General features: G+C 40.1%; 2 protein-coding genes and 1 non-coding gene across 13 annotated transcripts in view; 1 reads left to right on the top strand and 2 right to left on the bottom strand.

Annotated features, from left to right (window-relative positions):
• Macrod2 (mono-ADP ribosylhydrolase 2) overlaps positions 1-20101 on the bottom strand; it is a 2026216-nt gene that overhangs the window by 1744593 nt on the left and 261522 nt on the right.
• Positions 501-13991, top strand: Flrt3 (fibronectin leucine rich transmembrane protein 3). Of its 2 annotated transcripts, XM_087653633.1 has the most exons (4): positions 501-726; positions 8667-8867; positions 10408-12069; positions 12677-13991. In XM_087653633.1, the coding sequence occupies exons 3-4, from the start codon at positions 10453-10455 to the stop codon at positions 12689-12691; spliced, it is 1632 nt and encodes a 543-aa protein (XP_087509759.1). In that variant the 5' UTR covers positions 501-726; positions 8667-8867; positions 10408-10452; the 3' UTR covers positions 12692-13991.
• Trnar-acg (transfer RNA arginine (anticodon ACG)) lies at positions 6079-6159 on the bottom strand. Its single transcript has one exon. It is a non-coding gene; the product is annotated as a tRNA-Arg (tRNA).

The raw sequence follows: 20101 nt of genomic DNA, 5'->3' as shown, positions 1-20101 counted from the left end.
TTCAATAATCTTTATTGTTCTCCTTAAGTAAATCAGCATTTGACCCTGCTTTCTCTTCATTTGCCAAATAAATATTAGTAAGGATTGCCATCCTCCATTCTCCAAAGTTATAATATGATTATAATGTAATTAAAAATAATCTGACTTTCATTAACTTATTTCCAATATAGATGACTTGGGCCTCAGACACCAGTTTCTCTACTGTGATCTTATAAATATCCTTCTAGCATGCTTGTGTTTCTCTGGATGTGCTACCACCACCCTGTAGTAGTAAACTTTAGGGAGCGCAGAGATTCCAGAGTTGCTGCCTACAAACCAAATGGCATCTTGGCTTTGGCAAGCCGAGAGGCTCATTTCGGCTTCTCTCACCCCCTCTAGCGTTGGCAAAGCTCATCTGTCTGATTATCCAGTTACCTCACTGAACAAGAGCTGGGCTAAGTCCTGCCCACCTATGACATCACCCCCTTCCTCAACCACTGCGAGGTGAAGCTTTAAACTTCAGACTTAGAGGTGGGCTGCGCGCAGTCAACTGGATGCTCTCGCGCGCAGTCCTCAGCGCAGGAGTGATCTGAAGCAGGACGGGCTCAGGCTGCAGCTGCTGTGGCTTTGTGTGCACTGGATGCCGCGCTCCGGAGACGGGGGAGGGTTTTTACTTCAACTCACAGGCAATGGAATTACAGCTGTAGCAGCAGGGTATAAAGGATTGCTTTTTCCCTCGTCTTCCTGGTAAGTGTTTTCCATGCTTTTTCTTACCATTGTCCCAGAAACTTCGCTTGCTGTTACTCTCTAGAAAGAAATGACTAGCTTGGTTCCATGAGGGATCCAAGTAGCCACGTTTGCTCTGTCAGCAGGACGGGTCAAAGATGTGCGTGTGCAAGCCAGCGAGGGAAAGTCTGACAAAATAGCCGAATGTGAGAAGTTTCTCACAGACTTAAAATCATTTTTTTAAATAATAAATAGCTCCGCTCTGTTTCAAGCAATTGCTATCCGCGCAGAGCTTCACGGAAAACTGCAAGTTGGAAAGTTGAGCGTTTGAGATAGACTAGGAAAGGCAGATTTTTCTCGGCTACAAAAACGAAAGGTCGCTAACTTGGTGTGTACTGTATGTGTGGTATGATCACCAATCGCTGTTTCTATAACTGTGAAAGAAATCAATCATCCTTCAGCCCATGAGTACGCAGTACATGAAAAGCATACATCTTGCTCGCAGCCAGCGAAGCTGCGCCGGGAGACTGAGATGCCTCTGGAGAGGATTAACAGCTACACCTAGATTTGAAAGCTTGCACTGCTTAGCCAGCCCCAGCTCCTTCAGGCATTTCCGGCTCGGGAATCTCAACTAGCAAATCCAACTCAGAATCTCAGGCCAAACCATATTCCCAATCCCGGAGAATGTCAAAGCCTATGGCTTGGGCGAGTGTGGAATGTGGCTAGCATAGTAACCGGGTAGTCCACTCAGAAAAACTAACAAAGCTCACCCTGGAAGCTGCCCTTGATGTATGCAGTGAGGGGAGCAGGGGACGGAAGACTGGAGTCCTCATCAAATAGCAAAGGCAGAGTGTCCCTTTACTTGCAATACACAGTGGAAAATCTTATATTGGAACAAATGCGTGTAGCAAAGCTTCCAAAAGGTATTTAAATATATCTAATTTTCTTAAAAAAATGTTTTTCAGTAAATTATGTCTGAAACAAAATGGTTGCATAAAGGTAAAGAGTGCAACAGGCCAGTCTTTTCTCAACATTGGGAGGGGGGTTATTTATTTAGAACTAAAGGGAGATAGAAAATGTTGGTGTTTTTCCAATTATAAAATCAAATGGTTTTAATAGTTATTTTGATTGTTCTCAATAAATCTATGCTTCAAAATGCACACATTTGCTATGTTATTAGGATGAAACATGGTCAAAGCCGTGAAAAGTGCTCCAGTAGTAGCTATTCCTTTATTCATCCCTAACTGCATAAGAATACCCTGACCAGTATAGACAGAAAGGATGAACCTGTCAGCCCCCAGGTCACAGTCACTTAAGCTGACTCAGAGTGACAGGTGACTGACACCCATCTCTTTGGAAATGAGTAAAGAAGGCAATCCTTTTAAAGTGCTATAAAATATTATCATTACTACAAATATTAACAAGCATAATGTTATGACTGCGCAAAGACTTAGCTTCAAATATATGTGCATATGGATACCTGTATATCTACATATTTATCAGCCTACAATGAGGAAAAGGGTTAAAAATGTCATTACATGTGTTCAACTAAGAAACAAACAAACAACAAAAACCAGTTTATTCTTTTACTAGAGAACTCCCAAGGGTCAGAAACTATATTAGCAAATGAATAAACATAGAGAATTCATTAATAGGGTAGTCTAATAGTGGCATCGATCAGTTATTAATTGGGCTTTTTGTTTTTCTGCATACCCTTTGTAAAATCGATTCTGGTTAGGTTCAAAATGCCCAATTAAACAATTCCTGAATCTAACACTTATGAGATACAGCCAATAAAATTTTTTTTTACAAAAAATTACAGAAAATTACAAAACAAAACAGGAAATTTGTCATAACTAAATGTGGCAGCTAATAGAAGCTATGTTTCTTTTGCTTTCAAGTGTTAATTAAGGAGCCTCCGATTCTATCAAAACTTTTTCAGAGCTAAATGAAGCGGTGTGAAATAAATTTGGTTGAAATCTTGTGGCTGTCAGACTTTGTTAGCGAGCTATTAATTATCTTTACCCCAGTTTCTTCTCTGGCTGTATTGCCCAATCAAACAGAAACTCCAATTATACTCAGCATCTCCTGCCCAGGGACACAAGACCCTAATGAACAGTCAGTCCCTCCAGATGAAAAATACAATTATCAGTTTGAAACAGGCAAGCACAAGCAATGCAGATTCTCCCCTGTGCTTTTCTTGGCCCAACATCCCAAGGCCAAGATTATTGGCCATTTTCTGGATTATTTTGAATGGTTCTAAACCCAACAAATGTTAATGGCTGGGAGTATGCCTTATTTTAATAGGAAATGTTTTTTCCTTGCATTTTAGTTACGATAGGCTGATGTTCATATGAATATTAAATCTAGTCATTTAAAAACATTTAGTATAGAGTTGCCATTTTAGTCAGTCTCAACTCTCGTCCCTTTTAAAGGTGGGTGGGCTACATAACAAAGAATGTGGTTAATGGCAAAACCTAAAGCTATATTAACAGTTTTGTATAAAGCCTTTTCTGCATTCTCATATCCATACAAGTTCAGTACAAGGCATGATAAATAGTTGTTTCACGTCAATGAAGAGTACCAAAAATGAAGTCAAGGAGGGAAATAGGATTTGGTGAATTTTTCAAAAGCTTGGATTCCTCCTCCTCCCCTGGTTCCCCATCCCTCCAACCCCCACCTTTTGCCCTAGAGGCCTTCACTGTTCTTCTCAACGGGAGGCTTTGTTGTAATTAAACCAGGGAAAAACTGGCCAGCAGCAGCCAACATCTGACTTGCGGCTTCTGCAAGCAGTGTTCTGGTAGAGTGTACCACCCCCCAGCGGGCAAAACTCCACAGTAAATCTCCCAGCAATATCAGCCTGCAGAATGGCGTTCTCTCTCCAGAGCAGAAAAGGGACGTTCCTCGGCTTCTTCTAAGCTTCAGACTTTCTGAAAGTCAACAAACCAGTTTCCAACCGAGAGAGGACTGGTTGGTAAACTGTTTTCTGGAAGAAAAAAAAAACCTTCCTTTTTAAAAACTAAAATATGTATATTTCTTTCAGAAAGCACTTTCAAAACACAGGTCAGCATCGCTAAATTTGTATATACATCACGATAATCTTGACAGTTTTGAAATCCATATTATATTGCAGAAGAAGCAGTTTTAACCATCAGCACAGATCTACAGAGTAGAGGGTAAGGAAAAAGGCATAAATACAATGCAGTCAGTAGATAACATGTCTCCATGCTTTGCATATGCATAAATCTCCTTCCCACCCTAAAATCAAGTGTCGGGGATGTCTGAAAAGCTCTTTCCAGGTATTAGTCTGCTCAAGGAGGAGAGTAAGAAATTGCTTTCACTTGACGAGACAATGACAGCTTTTGTTCTTTCCCTTCACGTGCACGAGTTACCGTGGCAACTTTGAAGAGAACACCCGCAGACCACATTTGGTTAAGCACTGTGTTTTAAAGTGTGCCTCTGGAGTATGGATTGATCAGCTTTATGTGTTGTTGGTTTTCTTCCTATTCATCCATTTTAAATCAATACATACCTTACTCAGACATGAAGAAGCATTGTACTTTATGATTTTTAGATGGTCTCACTGACTGGAACACAGGCCGTCACACAAGCGACTCAAATAAAGAGTTGTCGAACTAGTGCATGGGATTTTAAAGGCCAGAAATGTAAAGGGAGGTTGGATTCACATCCCCGAAGACGAATTTTAGGTTTGCAATGTCAGAACGTTTCTGGTTTAATACAGGCCAGCACACCATCCATTACAGCTGCACAAATGTCAGCACAAACTTAAACCCAGCCTGGGCCTCAGCCCTGAGCCACTCAGTTTGTTCCCTTCCTCCTCCAGGTCTTAGGTCTCTAAGTCATTTAGTCTGGCTTCCATACCATGAAAGGGAGAGCCTGCCTGTGGTGGGATACAAGGTAATACCCCACCCTTTTGTCTTAAAGATGCTTGATTTCACTTTGCCAACAAACGAAATGAAGCAAACACAGAATTAAGATTTGTTTGCGATAAACTCGGTGGGGCAGTCCTTTTTTGCTTTGGAACTTTTTATCTTCTGTTTTCCATAAATGAAACAAAACCTTCTTCGTGTCAGAGGGGAGTCTGGACAAAACCAAGTATAAAAAGGCACACTTGCTTCTCTGCCTCTCTGCCAACCCTGCAGACTTCCTGCCTCTCAGGAGGAGAGCAGGAGGTCCTTCTGCTTGCCTGCATTAAACAAAGGAATTGGGACCTTCCTGAAATCTGATGATCGTGGAAAATCTAACTACCAGGCAGGCTGCTTAGAAAGCATTTTACCCTCTCTCTTAACCAACCTGATGGAGTCCAGTTTTTCAGTCTCACGACACACAGTTCACTTGAAATATTGTTTGTTGTTGCAGAACCTCAGTATTCACAGGTTGCTCATTAAGTGAGCAATTTTCCCCTTCATAAGTAAATGACTTCCCTAATATGCTAGATGCTGTTCGTGTAGGTTGCAGTTTAGCTCAGAACATTCACAAACATGGATTTGAGTAAGCATGTGTTTTTTTCAATATCAAGATTTGTACTTAATGCAACAAATTTTGATTGCAAATTCTAAATGCCATCGTATTTTTAAAGTTAATATTTTAAAAAGTTTCTGCCATTAGGAAGTCATTCTGTGAGGGCAAATCAATAAAACGGAACTCACATCTCATAACATTAACTCCATGTAAATTTTCTTTACAGAATATTGATCAGATGAGTTAAATCAAAATCAACTTGAGTAAAAGGTAGTAAATACAAGATTGAGGAAATTATCATTATGTCACATAACTTGACTCTAAGCTAACTTATATTCCCCCAACCTAGGAAATACTTCCCCCTTCAAAGTCTTTGTCCGCTGAAAGAGAAGAATCCTGTGAACAAGTACATTGCATCGAGTTCTTCATTTTATTTACACGTCAGTGTCTCGTTGAGAAACAACGTATTAATATTTATTAGTTCTTATAAAGTGTCTCCAGAGAACAGCATCCTTATCTATTCATGTAGCTTCTTGGATTTATTATGAAAATAAATTAGAGACCAGACTGGGTTGGAGTTATAAACCATTAAAACAAAAGCACCTTTTATTATTATTATTTTGAAAAGAAACAATCAAGAGATGACTGCTAAAATCTGTTTCACCATTAAGGTGAGCTTATGCTTCCTTTAGCTGAGGCTTAAGTGTTATATACTTAATGGTTACATTGAATATAATTTTAGAACGTGCCACTAAGTACCAGGGCCCCGTTTATGTTTTTCCCAAGTTACCCCAGTAGCAATGATTTTCCAGAGGATTGACTGCTTTTTTTTTTTTTTTTTTTTTTAAACCTTTTTTTTTTTTTTTTTTTTTTTTTTTTTTTGGTTCTTTTTTTCGGAGCTGGGGACCGAACCCAGGGCCTTGTGCTTCGTAGGCAAGCGCTCTACCACTGAGCTAAATCCCCAACCCCGGATTGACTGCTTTTTGATCATCAGCGACGCCTTCTTCAAACCCAGGCAGAGAGAGCTCTGAAGCCAGTGGTGTGGAGGTGGCCACAACACTCACAACAGTGACTTTTGCTTTTTGCCACTCACATTTAACTACAAGGTGCATGCCTGTGACTAGGGTAGTCCAGTTCAGATACCAAGGGCGGGTAGGGAAGTTGGATAGCTTATGATGGGGAGATCATTGTAACATCAAATGTGTCAGAACCCATACCAAGCACTACAGCTTGAAATAGGAAGAGGCTATAAAAATCAAATTCAGTCATAAGCGGACAGTTTTGACCTGCGAGCCCATTTGTGAGACTACCCTTTTCTAAGAAGGCATTGACTTCTATGCTTTTTCTTTGAGTTCTAATGAAATTTGAGGAGTGGATGGCATTTTTCTCTTGATTTAGTGAGGCTTAAGGTTTTCCGTCAGTCCACACTGTTTGCACTTTTGTATGAACACTGAATGTTGGGATTGCATGTCAAACAGCAGTGCTAGCAGTTTCATAAGTGTGGAACAGGTTAAATTAATTAATGTTTGTTTCACATTAACATTTATTCCATCTCTGATGGAGAGAGAGAGAGAGAGAGAATAAATCAATGCATATATTCTTAAAGCCCAGTTCAGCAAAACAGAAAAAATTGAGATTTTTCGTTTTACCATTTTCTTTTGAAAGCAGCTACTGAAGTTATTTTATCCCCAGTCTCATTACGAACATCACACTGTGGTTTGTCCCAACTCAGAACTATCACTTATTTCAAGTCCCATTCTGTAGGTTCATCATCTGACCTCTGAGTATGCCCTGCCTTACCAACGCCCCTGGAGCATAAGGAATACTTGATGACTGGTCATTTTACACATGTTCTCACTTGCTAGTAGTATAGTAGCTTTAAATTAATTTCTAATGCAAGTTAACTGAAATGATTGTCTCCTTGCCTCGAAATAACCACGTTGTTTTATATGCTGGATAGTTTTCAGGGTTAGAAAACGTTTACGGCAAAAGTAGCCTTAGAGTTATAATTTCAGCAGCTTGGTTCTTCCACTCTAACACTCGTAGAAGGCAAAACTGCACAAGCAAATACACTACTGAAATCTATTAGTAGTGTGAAAAGCCCTCACAGTAAACATAAACCATTTAAACTTCCTACTGTGGGCACTTTGCAGCACACACCAGACTACTCCATTTGCCAACTGCTATTTTTAGAAAAGTGTGTATCTTCTATTTTCAAGTTCATTTACTATGAACGTAATCTGTGACAGCATTAGTGTCTAGTGACAAACTAAAAGAAATGGGAGTTTTACAACAAAAGATAGGGACACTAATTGTGGCCTTGGTTAACGTACACTCCCAGGAAATTCTGGAGCAGATGCTGTCCTTGTTGGATGCTAGGTAGTAACTGCCAAAGAAGTAAATGATTCTTTTAGTCCTTAATCTTGTGGTCAAATATTCTTGTATATTCAAGTGCTCCCTATATGTATGCAAGGTGCTGAGTGGGAGACCTGAGTAACCCATGCTCACACTTACCCCTTTGTCCAACCCGCCAAACACCCTTACGAGTCTCTGTCAGGATGGTGGGCAGAGCTGTCACCAGCCCAGTGACTGGTGTTTTTCATCAAACCTAAAGTTCTTTTTCAGAGATTAAAAACTACAAATTGGGGGGTTGGGGTGGGGGGAGCGTGTTTGTGTTTATACTGAGGAGGAGTTGGGGTTCCTAGTCCTTCTGAAGCACCTCTGAAAAGAGATGGAACAAAACAGTGGCAAGTTCAGTGTGCTAAAAGAAAATGGCAGCAGTATTCCCTTTTAAAAATACAGTTTAAAAGTCCTGTGATGTGAACTTCTATGCTACAAATGTGGGCAAAATCACTTGAGTGCTAGAGTTTCCAGCCCACTGGGTAATAGGGCTGCGCACTGGGGAGGAAGGTGAGGGTACGCACATTCCTCAGCTAGGAAAATGGAAGCGTCAAACCGACCTCTGGGCAAATCAAAAAAAGAGCAGCAAAGTGGCACCTTCTTCACACTTTCGGCAGTAGATTGATCGTGTGATTTGTAAAGCCATATTCAACAGTTCAGAGTAATTACAGCGCCTGTTATAGAACTTCACCATGCACCTGCTCCTTTCTGTGTCATGTTCTAAAACATCCATGCCCAGGCACCAGAAAGTGAACTTGAAGACATTAGCCTGAATTTGAAAGCCCTGAAAGGGTCTTACTGCTCCTTCAATGAAATTTTGCCTTTGTGTCTGAACTCAAGTATGTGTCACTAAGAATCACTTAACAATGGGAGTTATCATTTGGATGACAGTCTCATCTTTGGCCACAACTTAATTTAGATAGCTAAGTAGAAAACACAAACATAGAGAGGTCAGTCCACCCCTTTCGCTGGATGACAGACATGCTGCTTAAAAGAACTAATTGTGTTAAAGCTCTAGAAGTTCCTCTGGTATGATACTTTTCACTACCAACAATGTTACTTTTTTTTTTCTTTCACAGGAGGTGCTCAGTCCGGCCCACTGTAAGGAAGGAAGAGAAATAAAAAGGGAATTTCGTGTGCTTCCTTCTCCCTCCATGAGGACTGCTTGCACTGTGTTCTTTGCTCCTTAAAAGAGAGTCCACCCGTTCTAGTAGAAGGGGACTGAAACGGAAATACTGAGAAAGCAGCAAGAAGCAGAAGACATAGCTATTTCACAGCAGGTAATCACACGTCAGGAAGTAGCTACTGTACAGAGTTTATACTCAGATAATCCTGGATGGGAATAAAGGGAGGGGGTAACTGCCTGGAAAACCTATTACTGCACAGGCCTTAGCATCATGAATGGCTTTCTTCATGAGGATCTGAATTACTATCTCTGACCACATTGCACAGAAGAGCCAGTAAGAATTTCAAAGAGGGCAGTTTCCACTGAGGGAATTAAGCTATACAAAAGGAGCCATCACACTGAAACTATCAGAAAGAAAAAAACAAAAACAAAAACAAAAACCAAATAGGAAACCATGTATGTGTTCTACGTAGTAACCGGAGGCTGAGTTGTTTCTGGCCCCCACTTTAATGAGCTTGCCCACCATGCTGAATCCCAGCTGGAATGTTCATTGGCAGCAGCCAGCCTGATCTGGAGGTGTGAGCGGCATAGAATTACTTGAATAAGCAGTGAAGAACATTACCAGGGACTAAAGAGTTTTAAAGTCCCAGCCCCTCACCAAGAAAATAACATATGTGCATTGAACTGTCACCCAAATTATTTACATCATTCAATAAGATAGGAAAAATATTAAGCTATTTTATCTTCATGCCTTAAAATTGTAAAGGCTGATTAATACCTAGACTTGCAGAAGAGAGGGTAACACATACCCACAGCAATCTACAGCTATTTAACTGATGGGGAAACCTCAATCATTCTAGCTTAGAATTTGAAGACAGATAAATGCACTGTTAGAACATGTTTTGAAACGGAAATAAAAAAAAAACAAACTGGATCAACTTATTAAACCATGAAGCATTAAATGTGTACAGGGAGAAAAGGTTAGCATAAAATGAAATATCCCATTTCACCAACTCAACATATGAAATCTACAATTCTTTCCCTAAAGTAGAACTATTCCTTCTTAGTTTCTTCCCAGAAATGCCTTTGAAACGATATTTAATATTAACATTAAATAATATTAATAATCAAAGCAAATGCTTGGTTTTACTGAGATTAAAGAACTAAAGATATATGTAGCTAATTATTCCAGAAGAGTGAAAGCATAGACGTTTTTCATTACTTATTTTTATACTTTATGACAATTTGCCAAAGGGGACAGAAAACACTGGGACACAGACACAGACACAGACACACACACACACACACACACACACACACACACACACACACACACACTACAAATTATAGTCCTCTAAGTAGTTTCTATAAATATTAAAAGTTAGAAATTTGATAACCTTCATGACTAGCTGAATCTGATATAAATTATACTTTAAAATATTTTGACTAATTATATTTGACATTTTAAAATAAAATGAATTTAAACACATTAATAAACTTATGTTCCAGAGACACTCAGGGTAAAGAAATTATATGAGTGTGCTTGTTGGTAGACAGCAATGAATCCTGGCATGCTCCTCTCTGAAAATTAAAATACTGAAATTGGTTATAGATATCTTCCTTTCCACTTCTGTTTTTAAGACATGTCAGTATTCTGGCCTAACTGTTTCTTCTTGTTTCTGACTCTGTTGTAGTAACAGAAGCTGCCTGCTATAATAAAGACCTCAACACTGCTGACCATGATCAGCCCAGCCTGGAGCCTCTTCCTCATTGGGACGAAAATTGGGCTATTCTTCCAAGTGGCACCTCTGTCTGTTATGGCTAAATCCTGTCCATCTGTGTGTCGCTGTGACGCAGGTTTCATTTACTGTAATGATCGCTCTCTGACATCCATTCCAGTGGGAATTCCGGAGGATGCTACAACACTCTACCTTCAGAACAACCAAATAAACAATGTTGGGATTCCTTCAGATTTGAAGAACTTGCTGAAAGTGCAAAGAATATACCTGTACCACAACAGTTTAGATGAATTTCCTACCAACCTTCCAAAGTATGTGAAAGAGTTACATTTGCAGGAGAATAACATAAGAACTATCACGTACGATTCACTTTCGAAAATTCCCTATCTGGAAGAGTTACACTTGGATGATAATTCAGTCTCGGCTGTTAGCATAGAAGAGGGAGCATTTCGAGACAGCAACTATCTGCGGCTGCTTTTTCTGTCCCGTAACCACCTTAGCACAATCCCGGGAGGCTTGCCCAGGACTATTGAGGAATTACGCCTAGATGACAATCGCATATCAACTATCTCTTCCCCATCGCTTCACGGTCTCACAAGCCTGAAACGCCTGGTTTTAGATGGAAACTTGTTGAACAACCACGGTTTGGGTGACAAAGTTTTCTTCAACTTAGTAAACTTAACAGAACTGTCCCTGGTGAGGAATTCCTTGACAGCCGCACCCGTGAACCTTCCCGGCACGAGCCTGAGGAAGCTTTACCTTCAAGACAACCATATCAACCGGGTACCCCCAAATGCTTTTTCTTATTTAAGGCAGCTGTATCGACTCGATATGTCCAATAATAACCTAAGCAATTTACCTCAGGGTATCTTTGATGATTTGGACAATATAACCCAACTGATTCTTCGCAACAATCCTTGGTATTGTGGGTGCAAGATGAAATGGGTACGAGACTGGTTGCAGTCACTACCTGTGAAGGTCAATGTGCGTGGGCTCATGTGCCAAGCTCCAGAAAAGGTCCGTGGAATGGCTATCAAGGACCTCAGTGCAGAACTGTTTGATTGTAAAGACAGTGGGATTGTGAGCACCGTTCAGATAACCACCGCAATACCTAACACAGCATATCCTGCTCAAGGACAGTGGCCAGCTCCTGTGACCAAACAACCAGATATTAAAAACCCCAAGCTCACTAAGGATCAGCGAACTACAGGCAGTCCCTCACGAAAAACAATTTTGATTACTGTGAAGTCTGTCACCCCTGACACAATCCACATATCCTGGAGACTTGCTCTGCCTATGACTGCTTTGCGACTCAGCTGGCTTAAACTGGGCCACAGCCCAGCCTTTGGATCTATAACGGAAACCATCGTAACAGGAGAACGTAGTGAATACTTGGTCACAGCTCTAGAACCTGAATCACCCTATAGAGTATGCATGGTTCCCATGGAAACCAGTAACCTTTACCTGTTTGATGAAACTCCTGTTTGTATTGAGACTCAAACTGCCCCTCTTCGAATGTACAACCCCACAACCACCCTCAATCGAGAGCAAGAGAAAGAACCTTACAAAAATCCAAATTTACCTTTGGCCGCCATCATTGGTGGGGCTGTGGCCCTGGTAAGCATCGCCCTCCTTGCTTTGGTGTGTTGGTATGTGCATAGGAATGGGTCCCTGTTCTCACGGAACTGCGCGTACAGCAAAGGGAGGAGGAGAAAGGATGACTATGCAGAAGCTGGCACTAAGAAAGACAACTCCATCCTGGAAATCAGGGAAACTTCTTTCCAGATGCTACCGATAAGCAATGAACCCATCTCCAAGGAGGAGTTTGTAATACACACCATATTTCCTCCGAATGGGATGAATCTGTACAAAAACAACCTCAGTGAGAGCAGTAGTAACCGGAGCTACAGAGACAGTGGGATTCCAGACTTGGACCACTCACACTCATGATGCGAGGAGGTCCCACACCAGACTCTTCCTGGGTTTTTTTTTCCAAAAACCTAAGAAAGGTGATAGTAGGAACTCTGTTCTACTGCGAAACACTGGAAAAAAGAGACTGAGAAAAGCAATGTACTGTACATTTGCCATATAATTTATATTTAAGAACTTTTTATTAAAAGTTTCAGATTTCAGGTTGCTGCTGCGCTTGATGTAGTGGGGAGGCCTGAACACAGTTCTATATTTTAGTATTTTTTAGTAATTTGTACTGTATTTTTCCTTGCAGATATTGAAGTTATGAACCATTTACTTTGTGTTCTACTGAGTAAGATGACTTGTTGACTGTGAAAGTGAATTTTCTTGCTGTGTTGAACAATCAGGACTGCGTTCACTTGAGATCCTTGTAGAATAAGCACAGGCCGTTTTTCACTTTGGTATTGATACAATGTAAAAAAAGAAAAAGAAAAAAAAAGAAACCTGGCTGGATGACAAAATAAATTTTAAAAACTAGTTATGAAATAATGTTCCAATGATTAAATTTGTATTATCCCAGTGGTATTTAATAAGTCAAAATCTGTGACGTAATGGGCAGTATGGAACTTGCTGCACCTCTCATTTAACCCTAGGCAAATTAAATATCCTCAAGGAAGTTAAGCATAGTTTCTGAACTGAATACATCGGCTCACATAAAAACAGTGTGAAGTAGTCGGCTCTCAGAGCCGCTGTCGGCAGAGTTTCAAGAATAAAGACCTTCACGAGAACAGACATGTAAGTGCAGGGAGTATGTGTACTTAAAACAAAACCATGACAACTTAGACTTGTGTAGTGTAATCAATACATATACTAGAACTGCATCTTGGTTTTGACCTGGACCATTCAGGCTCCTGAAAAAGTTGAATCCTAAACACAGAATTGTTAGTGTTTATCGTGTTTTTATTATAAAGGATGTCGGAGAACAACTGTCTGCGTAGTTAAGAAGGTAGTGTAACCATCAGCGACTCCTCTCAGCGGTCCAGAGAGAAGTAGTGCTTTAAGTAAGAATTTCAGAGAAAAATAAACACTAGATATCAAATTTAGATCTGGCTTATATGAGATGCTTGAACACTGTACATAAATATTCAATTTACTTTCACCATGGTGGCGAATACTGCCCATTACTGTCACAGTTCGCCAGATATTACATAATGGACTTGTAATGTAACATTTCTTTACAGCTTCCTACTGAATTGTGAGCTATTACTTGTTTAAAAACCATACCACTTTTTGTTGCCATGATTTTTTTTTTCAACAATGAAAGAAAAAAAAAAAAAAAAAACCAACCAAAGTGCACTGTACGCCCTTTGGCCAGTCTTGTATGTGCCTTGATCCAACGCTACATGTATTCAGCTTTTGAAATTCGACAAATTTTTCATACTTCCTTAAATATGAAAAATTATGGTCTTATTGCTGAATAAAACTTAAGAAAAACACAGAATAATTGTGCTTGCTTTCAGGACTATGTTACCATCACTAAAAGTAGAAAATTGCCAGCACATGAGTCCTAAACAACCCCATGTATTTTTCTAGGCATAAAAATAAAAGTTGGGTACAAATAAAAGAAATAGCGGTATCTTGAGGTTGTGTATCATTTTTACTTCAAAGAGTCGGTGTTTTTGTGGATAAATATTCACTCAGTAGGTAAAAAACTCTAGAGTGCTTTCAATGTCTTTGTCTCAGGAGCACTGCTGCCATTGTCTGAGCTGACATTTCAAAGGTTATCAGAAGAGATGGTTTAAATATCTTTTTGAGAGAGTGAGGTGGAATCAATACACTTGAAATCCGTTATCCACTGTTAATAGGTCTACTGTCTAATGAAAAGGCTTGTGGCTCAGTGGCTATCTCTGTGTACAGAGTATTGAAACAGCTGCTCAGGGTCCGATGTGGTGAGACGCTACACAGGGTTCTGCTCTGTTACTTCTGTTATGCCCGAGAAAACTACTGTGTTCCCAGAGGCTTCTGGGACACTGTGGTTTACCCCGTCCCTACTGACAGAGGTCCGTGACCAACTTGGAAACCTTAAGTCTTATTTGACATCTTCAAAATGTTACCTAACAATTTCTCTTTTGACTTCCTGCTACAGAGGATTTTCTATGAATGACTGAAAAGTACATTTGACACAAAATATGGGGAACATTTTCCAAAGGGAGTTTGACCTAGCTTCTTAAGGTTTTGAGAAGTTCGATTACAGGTCTGCTGAAGTCAGGGAAAGAAGACTGGGAAGTTTATGAGGACATGATGAACCTTTGGCTTATAAAAAGTGAAAACCGGAATATGTCAACTATTTTCCAATTACTTAAACTTGATAAGCACAAAAATTTTATCTATTTTGTACACTCTTTTTTAGTATTTCATGTGAAATAAATCCAAACATGCTCCACATAAAAATATACACAGAACCAAATAAATAAAAATGTACTATTTACTTAGCTTCAAGCCTCCAAGGCAAGAGATTACTTAATTATATATGCATTCTAAATGTCCTGTATGAAATGTTCACTCTGTTTTTTTTTTTTTTTTTTTTTTTTTTTTTTTTTTTTTTTTTTTTTTTTGCTAGTAAAACTAAAAGGGAAAACTCACTCCCTCGCCAAAGGTCTGACAAAAATCAGGAACTGCTTTTAGATGCAGTAACTTGTAACTGCATGAAATTACTGCCCTGACTCTAGCTCCCCATTAAAAGCAACGCTGTTCTCTGCCTGTCAGCAGGGCTGACTTATTAAAAGTATTCCCCTGCGTCAGGGGAACTAGTGAAAAGCAATGCTTTCCTAACCACAGTTTCTGACTGAAGCACATTTATGGCTTCACGAAGCAGGACAGTTCCAGGAGGAATCCCTAGAGAGATCTGCCGTTGTCCTAAAGCAACTTAGAGGGTAGGTGTTGGAAAAAAGCATCTAGTGCTGAATTATTTTAATATGTGCTCATCTGTTGAAAACAATAGTGATGTTTAACCTTCCTTTCTTCCATTTAGCATGATTAGCAAATGTAGCACAGCCTTGAAATTACAACTATTGTACCTTCTGGCTGCAGGTTTACGGTGCACAGCATTAGCAGGAAATAAAGTTTATTATTTCTTCAATATAGAAAGAAAAGCAATTACATATACGAATAGAGCAGAGAAGACCTTAGGAATAAGGTCAAACTAGGGCTGGGGGTTGAATGAATGTAACAAGAAAGCAAGAAAAGCAAGATGTTTGCCATGGAGGGAAACTGTTGAGCAAAATCAAGGAGACAAAATAGTCAATAGCCTGAACCCTGCCATCAGTCAGAATCAAGAGAGAATGATTTTATTAAGACAACCATGCCTCCGGGCAGACTTGTGGAATTAAAATCTCCCAGGCACAGGCAGGTGTGAGTGAGGACTGTGGTCACTGATTTAGAAGGTATCTGGAGAGAGGGAGAAAGGGGAAAGTAGAGAAAATACACTCTGTGGAGATGGTAGACACACAGTGTTGGGTTTGGTTTTGTTGTTGCTTTCTCTGCTCAGCGGGTGGTTAGTTTCTTATGCTACACTTTGTGGTTGAATTCCAAGTCATGACATCTTCCCTGATGGTTTTGGGCCACTGTTTTTAAGCAAGTGTGTAAAAAGTCAATACATTTGAAGAACATTTGGTAGAAATAGAGGCTGTTGCAGATGAGAGAGGAAAAAGCCAGCATCGAATGCATTGTCAGATCAACAGTGTTGCAGTTAAGAGAGAGGAGTTGGAGCAGGGTGAAAATGGAGGTCTAACGAGAAAGAGAAGAGTGCAGCTCTGTAAAGGACAGGTACTGTTCAGCACGAGTGGGCCACATTTGGTGAGACAATTCAGGAAGATGGAGGACAATACTGGTGATGCAGTTTGTAAGGCTTTTGTATCTGTTGGTCTTGAGTGGGTGATTATGCAAAGCACAGCTTTGTCTTCTGATTTTTAATATTTAATATTGTTCGTTTAACCGTCAAGAACAGGTCAGATGGTCATTTAAAGTCACCTTAAGCTCAAAGTATTTTAAAGTTAGAATTCTGGTAAAGTCTATAAGAAACAAGGTCAAGAAATAAATGGTCAGCCAAGAAACAAATGGTCTGCATTGGGAAAGGAAGTCTATATAATCACAGGTTATTAAAGTTGAGAGGGTGAATGAGAGCCCACAGGAAGATAACAGAGACACAAGAGATGAGTCAAAGAAGCATCCCCTCTTCTGTAAGAATACAAAAGAAAAATTAATTAAACCAAATATTAAAGAAAAGAGAAAAGCTAGGAAAATGACCTCATGACTAAGAACACTTGCTTGTAAACATGAGGATCTGAGTTCAAGTCTCTAGCCCTCATGTATAAAGTTTGCCATGGACATATGTGCCTGTAGCCAAAACACTGGGAAGGAGACTCAGACTTCAGATCCTGAAATCGCCTGGTCAACTAGACAAGTTGAATGACAAGCATCTTCTTCAGTAAGAGATTTCTTAAATGAACAAGGCTGAGAAGAGAGAAAGGAAGACATGTAACATCTTCCTCTGACCTCCATATCCAAGGGCAAAGGGACATTCGCCTGCACATTCAGAAGCATGCAAGACACACACATACAAGCACACAACTCACATACTCACCCACCCCTACACACATAGAAGAAAGGTAAAAGGAAGAAGAAAAGAGAGAGAGAGAGAGAGAGAGAGAGAGAATGAATGTGAAATCAAAGAACTAGAATTATTTCAAAGAGGTTGTAAAAAATGTATCTACAACACCATTATATTAGAAGATACTACTGAATATGGGAAAAGTACCTTCCCCTCCCCCCAGTATCCATTTGCAGAGTAATAGGGCAGAGGCCTCAAAGATATCAAGTTAATAAAAAACAACAGAAATAAAAACAGCAATTAAGATAATTCTTCTAAAGAGTTAGGAGAATAAAGGGGTTTTGGTAGGTCAGTGTGAGGGCAAGGCAGATTTCACCAAATGCCAATGAAGAGATTTATTGAGTTCAGGAAGAGAGACCATGGAGAGATCAAAACTTACAGTGAGGTCAACTGAATAGAAAAGAAAATTGGAAAAGCACAAGAAATACCCAAGTCATGGATGTGACTTGGATCAAGGTAAAGGCCATGATGTAGAAACTTGGCAGTCTAGGGAAGAGTCCAGCAAGGAGCAAATAAGTCACTCAGAGCAATGTGAAGTGTGGGTGTAATGCAGAGGTGTGGAAGGCTCTATATGAAGATGGGATATGTCCCAAAGATAAAGAAAACGGAGAGGGCGATGGAATTAGGTAAGACATGACATCAAAACAATGAGTAGTGACAAAACAGATCATTCAAAGAGTCTAGAAAACACAAGCTGCTTACATTCCACACTCCAATCCCAGCCCTCTCCCTCACCACCCTTACACAGTGGTAGTGAGAGATTTGGCAAAAAAACGAGGTGTTCTCCTTGGGGAACAGGTGTCAATTAGTCAAGGTAGGAAAGAATGTTAAAGAAAATTTCAGCCACCTGGGAAACTAGAACACCCACCCACCCGCAAAAAAGATTGACGTGAACCCAGTAGAAGCAGGTAGGAGAAAGGCTAGATGTAAAGGCACGAACCAACAAGGGGAGTTGAGCAGGGCACAGTGTCTGCAACTGGGGAGAAATCAGCAGAAGTTTTAAGCAGCCTGTGTGTTCAGAACAGAGGACTCAAGTAAAAAAGTTGATCTTGCTCTATTTTGTGAACATCAGAACAGAGTTAAATCCAACTTCATTTCAAACTCCACACAGAAGTATTTCTAGCTGCACCCCCCCCTCCAAAATTTTTCATGCGCTTTCCCACAAGTATCATGGGACGGACTCTAGTTGAAGGTATAGGAAAGTCACGGATGTGCCCTCCCACCTTTTACATTACCTGAGCACAATGAGATTAGAAATAAACCTTTGAGTTACCTAGAAAGCTTTCTTTTTCCCTCATTCTTTCTTTCTTTTCTTCTTCTACACCCCCTCAACCCCCAGTAAGAGGCTTCAAAAGCAGGCCAGCAGCCACAGGGGCGTGGAAATGGGGATAATAGGATTTTACAGCCCGATTGTGTGCACACACAAAAGCAGTACTTGGTTTTCAATGCCAGTTGGCTAGAGGGGAGGGAGGGCTGTCTAGACAATTAGGACCCAAAGTAATTACCCTGTTGAATGTACACTGTGGCTTGGGCAATTCTGACAATGCACAGCTGAAGGCAGTTCATATCACTGATACAACGTCTCATTTTTATATTCTTGAAGTGGGGATTAATGTTAAAAATATACATCCAGGGAAGTCTGGGTGAAACAAAAGCCTAGCGAAGGTCTTTTATTAAAGTATGTTTTATACATATTAGCAGTCTTTTATACATAGATTGGGCACAAGCATTGTTGATTATGTTTCTGATGATGATGACAGTACCATTTGTCAAGAATTATGTCACATATTTTAATGCCGTTTAATTCACAATAAATCTACATATAAGAATTTCTATCCATTTTTCAGATGAGCAAACTAAGACTTTAAAAAAATTACAGAAATAAATCATAATTCAACAAGGATTTACTAAGTACCTCCTCAATAACTACTTCTCGGGCGACATATACAAAACAAAACCAATGTGGATATTCTAGGGGGCAAAGTGCAGAAATTCATATAATTAAGCAAAAACCTAATGCATACAATGAGAAAGTGTGTGGAAGGCATTTTTAAAATCACTACTGTGGGTGACTGTGACTAGAGAATCTATATTGTGTACTTAAGAGAAAGCCTAAGACTGGACAGGGTGGAGTTAGCCATGTGAACAGGATATATAAACAGTGTTCTGAGTACAAGAAACAGATTTTTACAAACCATGTAGGGAGTTGGTTTAGAGTGTTTAATGACTGAAAGAATGTCAGAGGGATTCACACTCAGTAATCACAGGAGATCTGAAGGAGGAGGTGAAAAGAGATGGGACCTCGAGTTGATTTAAATGAAATCCTCTGAGGGTTGACAAAGCAGGCCACAAGGAAGAGGAGGGGGAGGAGTTGAGGGGAGGGGAGAGAAGAGGAGAAGGAGGAAGAAGGGGAGGGGTATAAGGAATAGAGGGAGATGAGGAAGAAAAGGGGAATGTGGGTATCAGAATGAAAACAGGAGATGATGATGAACGTAGGAGGGAGAGAAGAAGGGAGGCAAACAATGGAGACAGGGAGAGGGAGGTGGGGGAAATGGAGGAGGAAGGAGGAAATAAATGGTAAATACACCCCGACTTCAGCCATGTCTGGTGAGTGTTCCAAAAACAAACAAAAACAAAAAACAAAAAAACAAAAAAACCCATCTGATTGCTTGAGGAACAAGGTTACTCCCCACACTATATGAAGAATTTGTACTTACGGAACTTGGTGGTGAGCAGAGAGGCGGGAAAAGATGTTCAGTATATACTATAGTTTTGGTGGATTATGTACTACTTGTACATAATTAGCAGATAATAGAATAAGGAGCCTGTCTGTCCCCAAATCTTGAACTCCTGATTACTCTCTTAAACAAACATGAGCAGAGACATCAGAGCACCTTTATAATGGAGCTTGACTTAAGGAAGGAAAATGCTGTTCCGAGATGACAACTAGCAGTCAGCTTTAGGACGGTATTTGTAAAACATGTGGTGGGCCAAGGCAAACCTTTTCCTCTCTAGACCTCTCCAGCAGCAAGCTGACCGGTGACTTCCAGTCACTGTTGGTCTGTGGAA

Source organism: Rattus norvegicus, chromosome 3 (genome assembly GCF_021556685.1).
Source record: "Rattus norvegicus strain SHRSP/BbbUtx chromosome 3, alternate assembly SHRSP_T2T, whole genome shotgun sequence".
NCBI classification, from domain to species: Eukaryota; Metazoa; Chordata; class Mammalia; order Rodentia; family Muridae; genus Rattus; species Rattus norvegicus.
The sequence above is the reverse complement of the archived record's forward strand: the minus strand, read 5'-3'. Positions and strand labels throughout refer to the sequence as shown.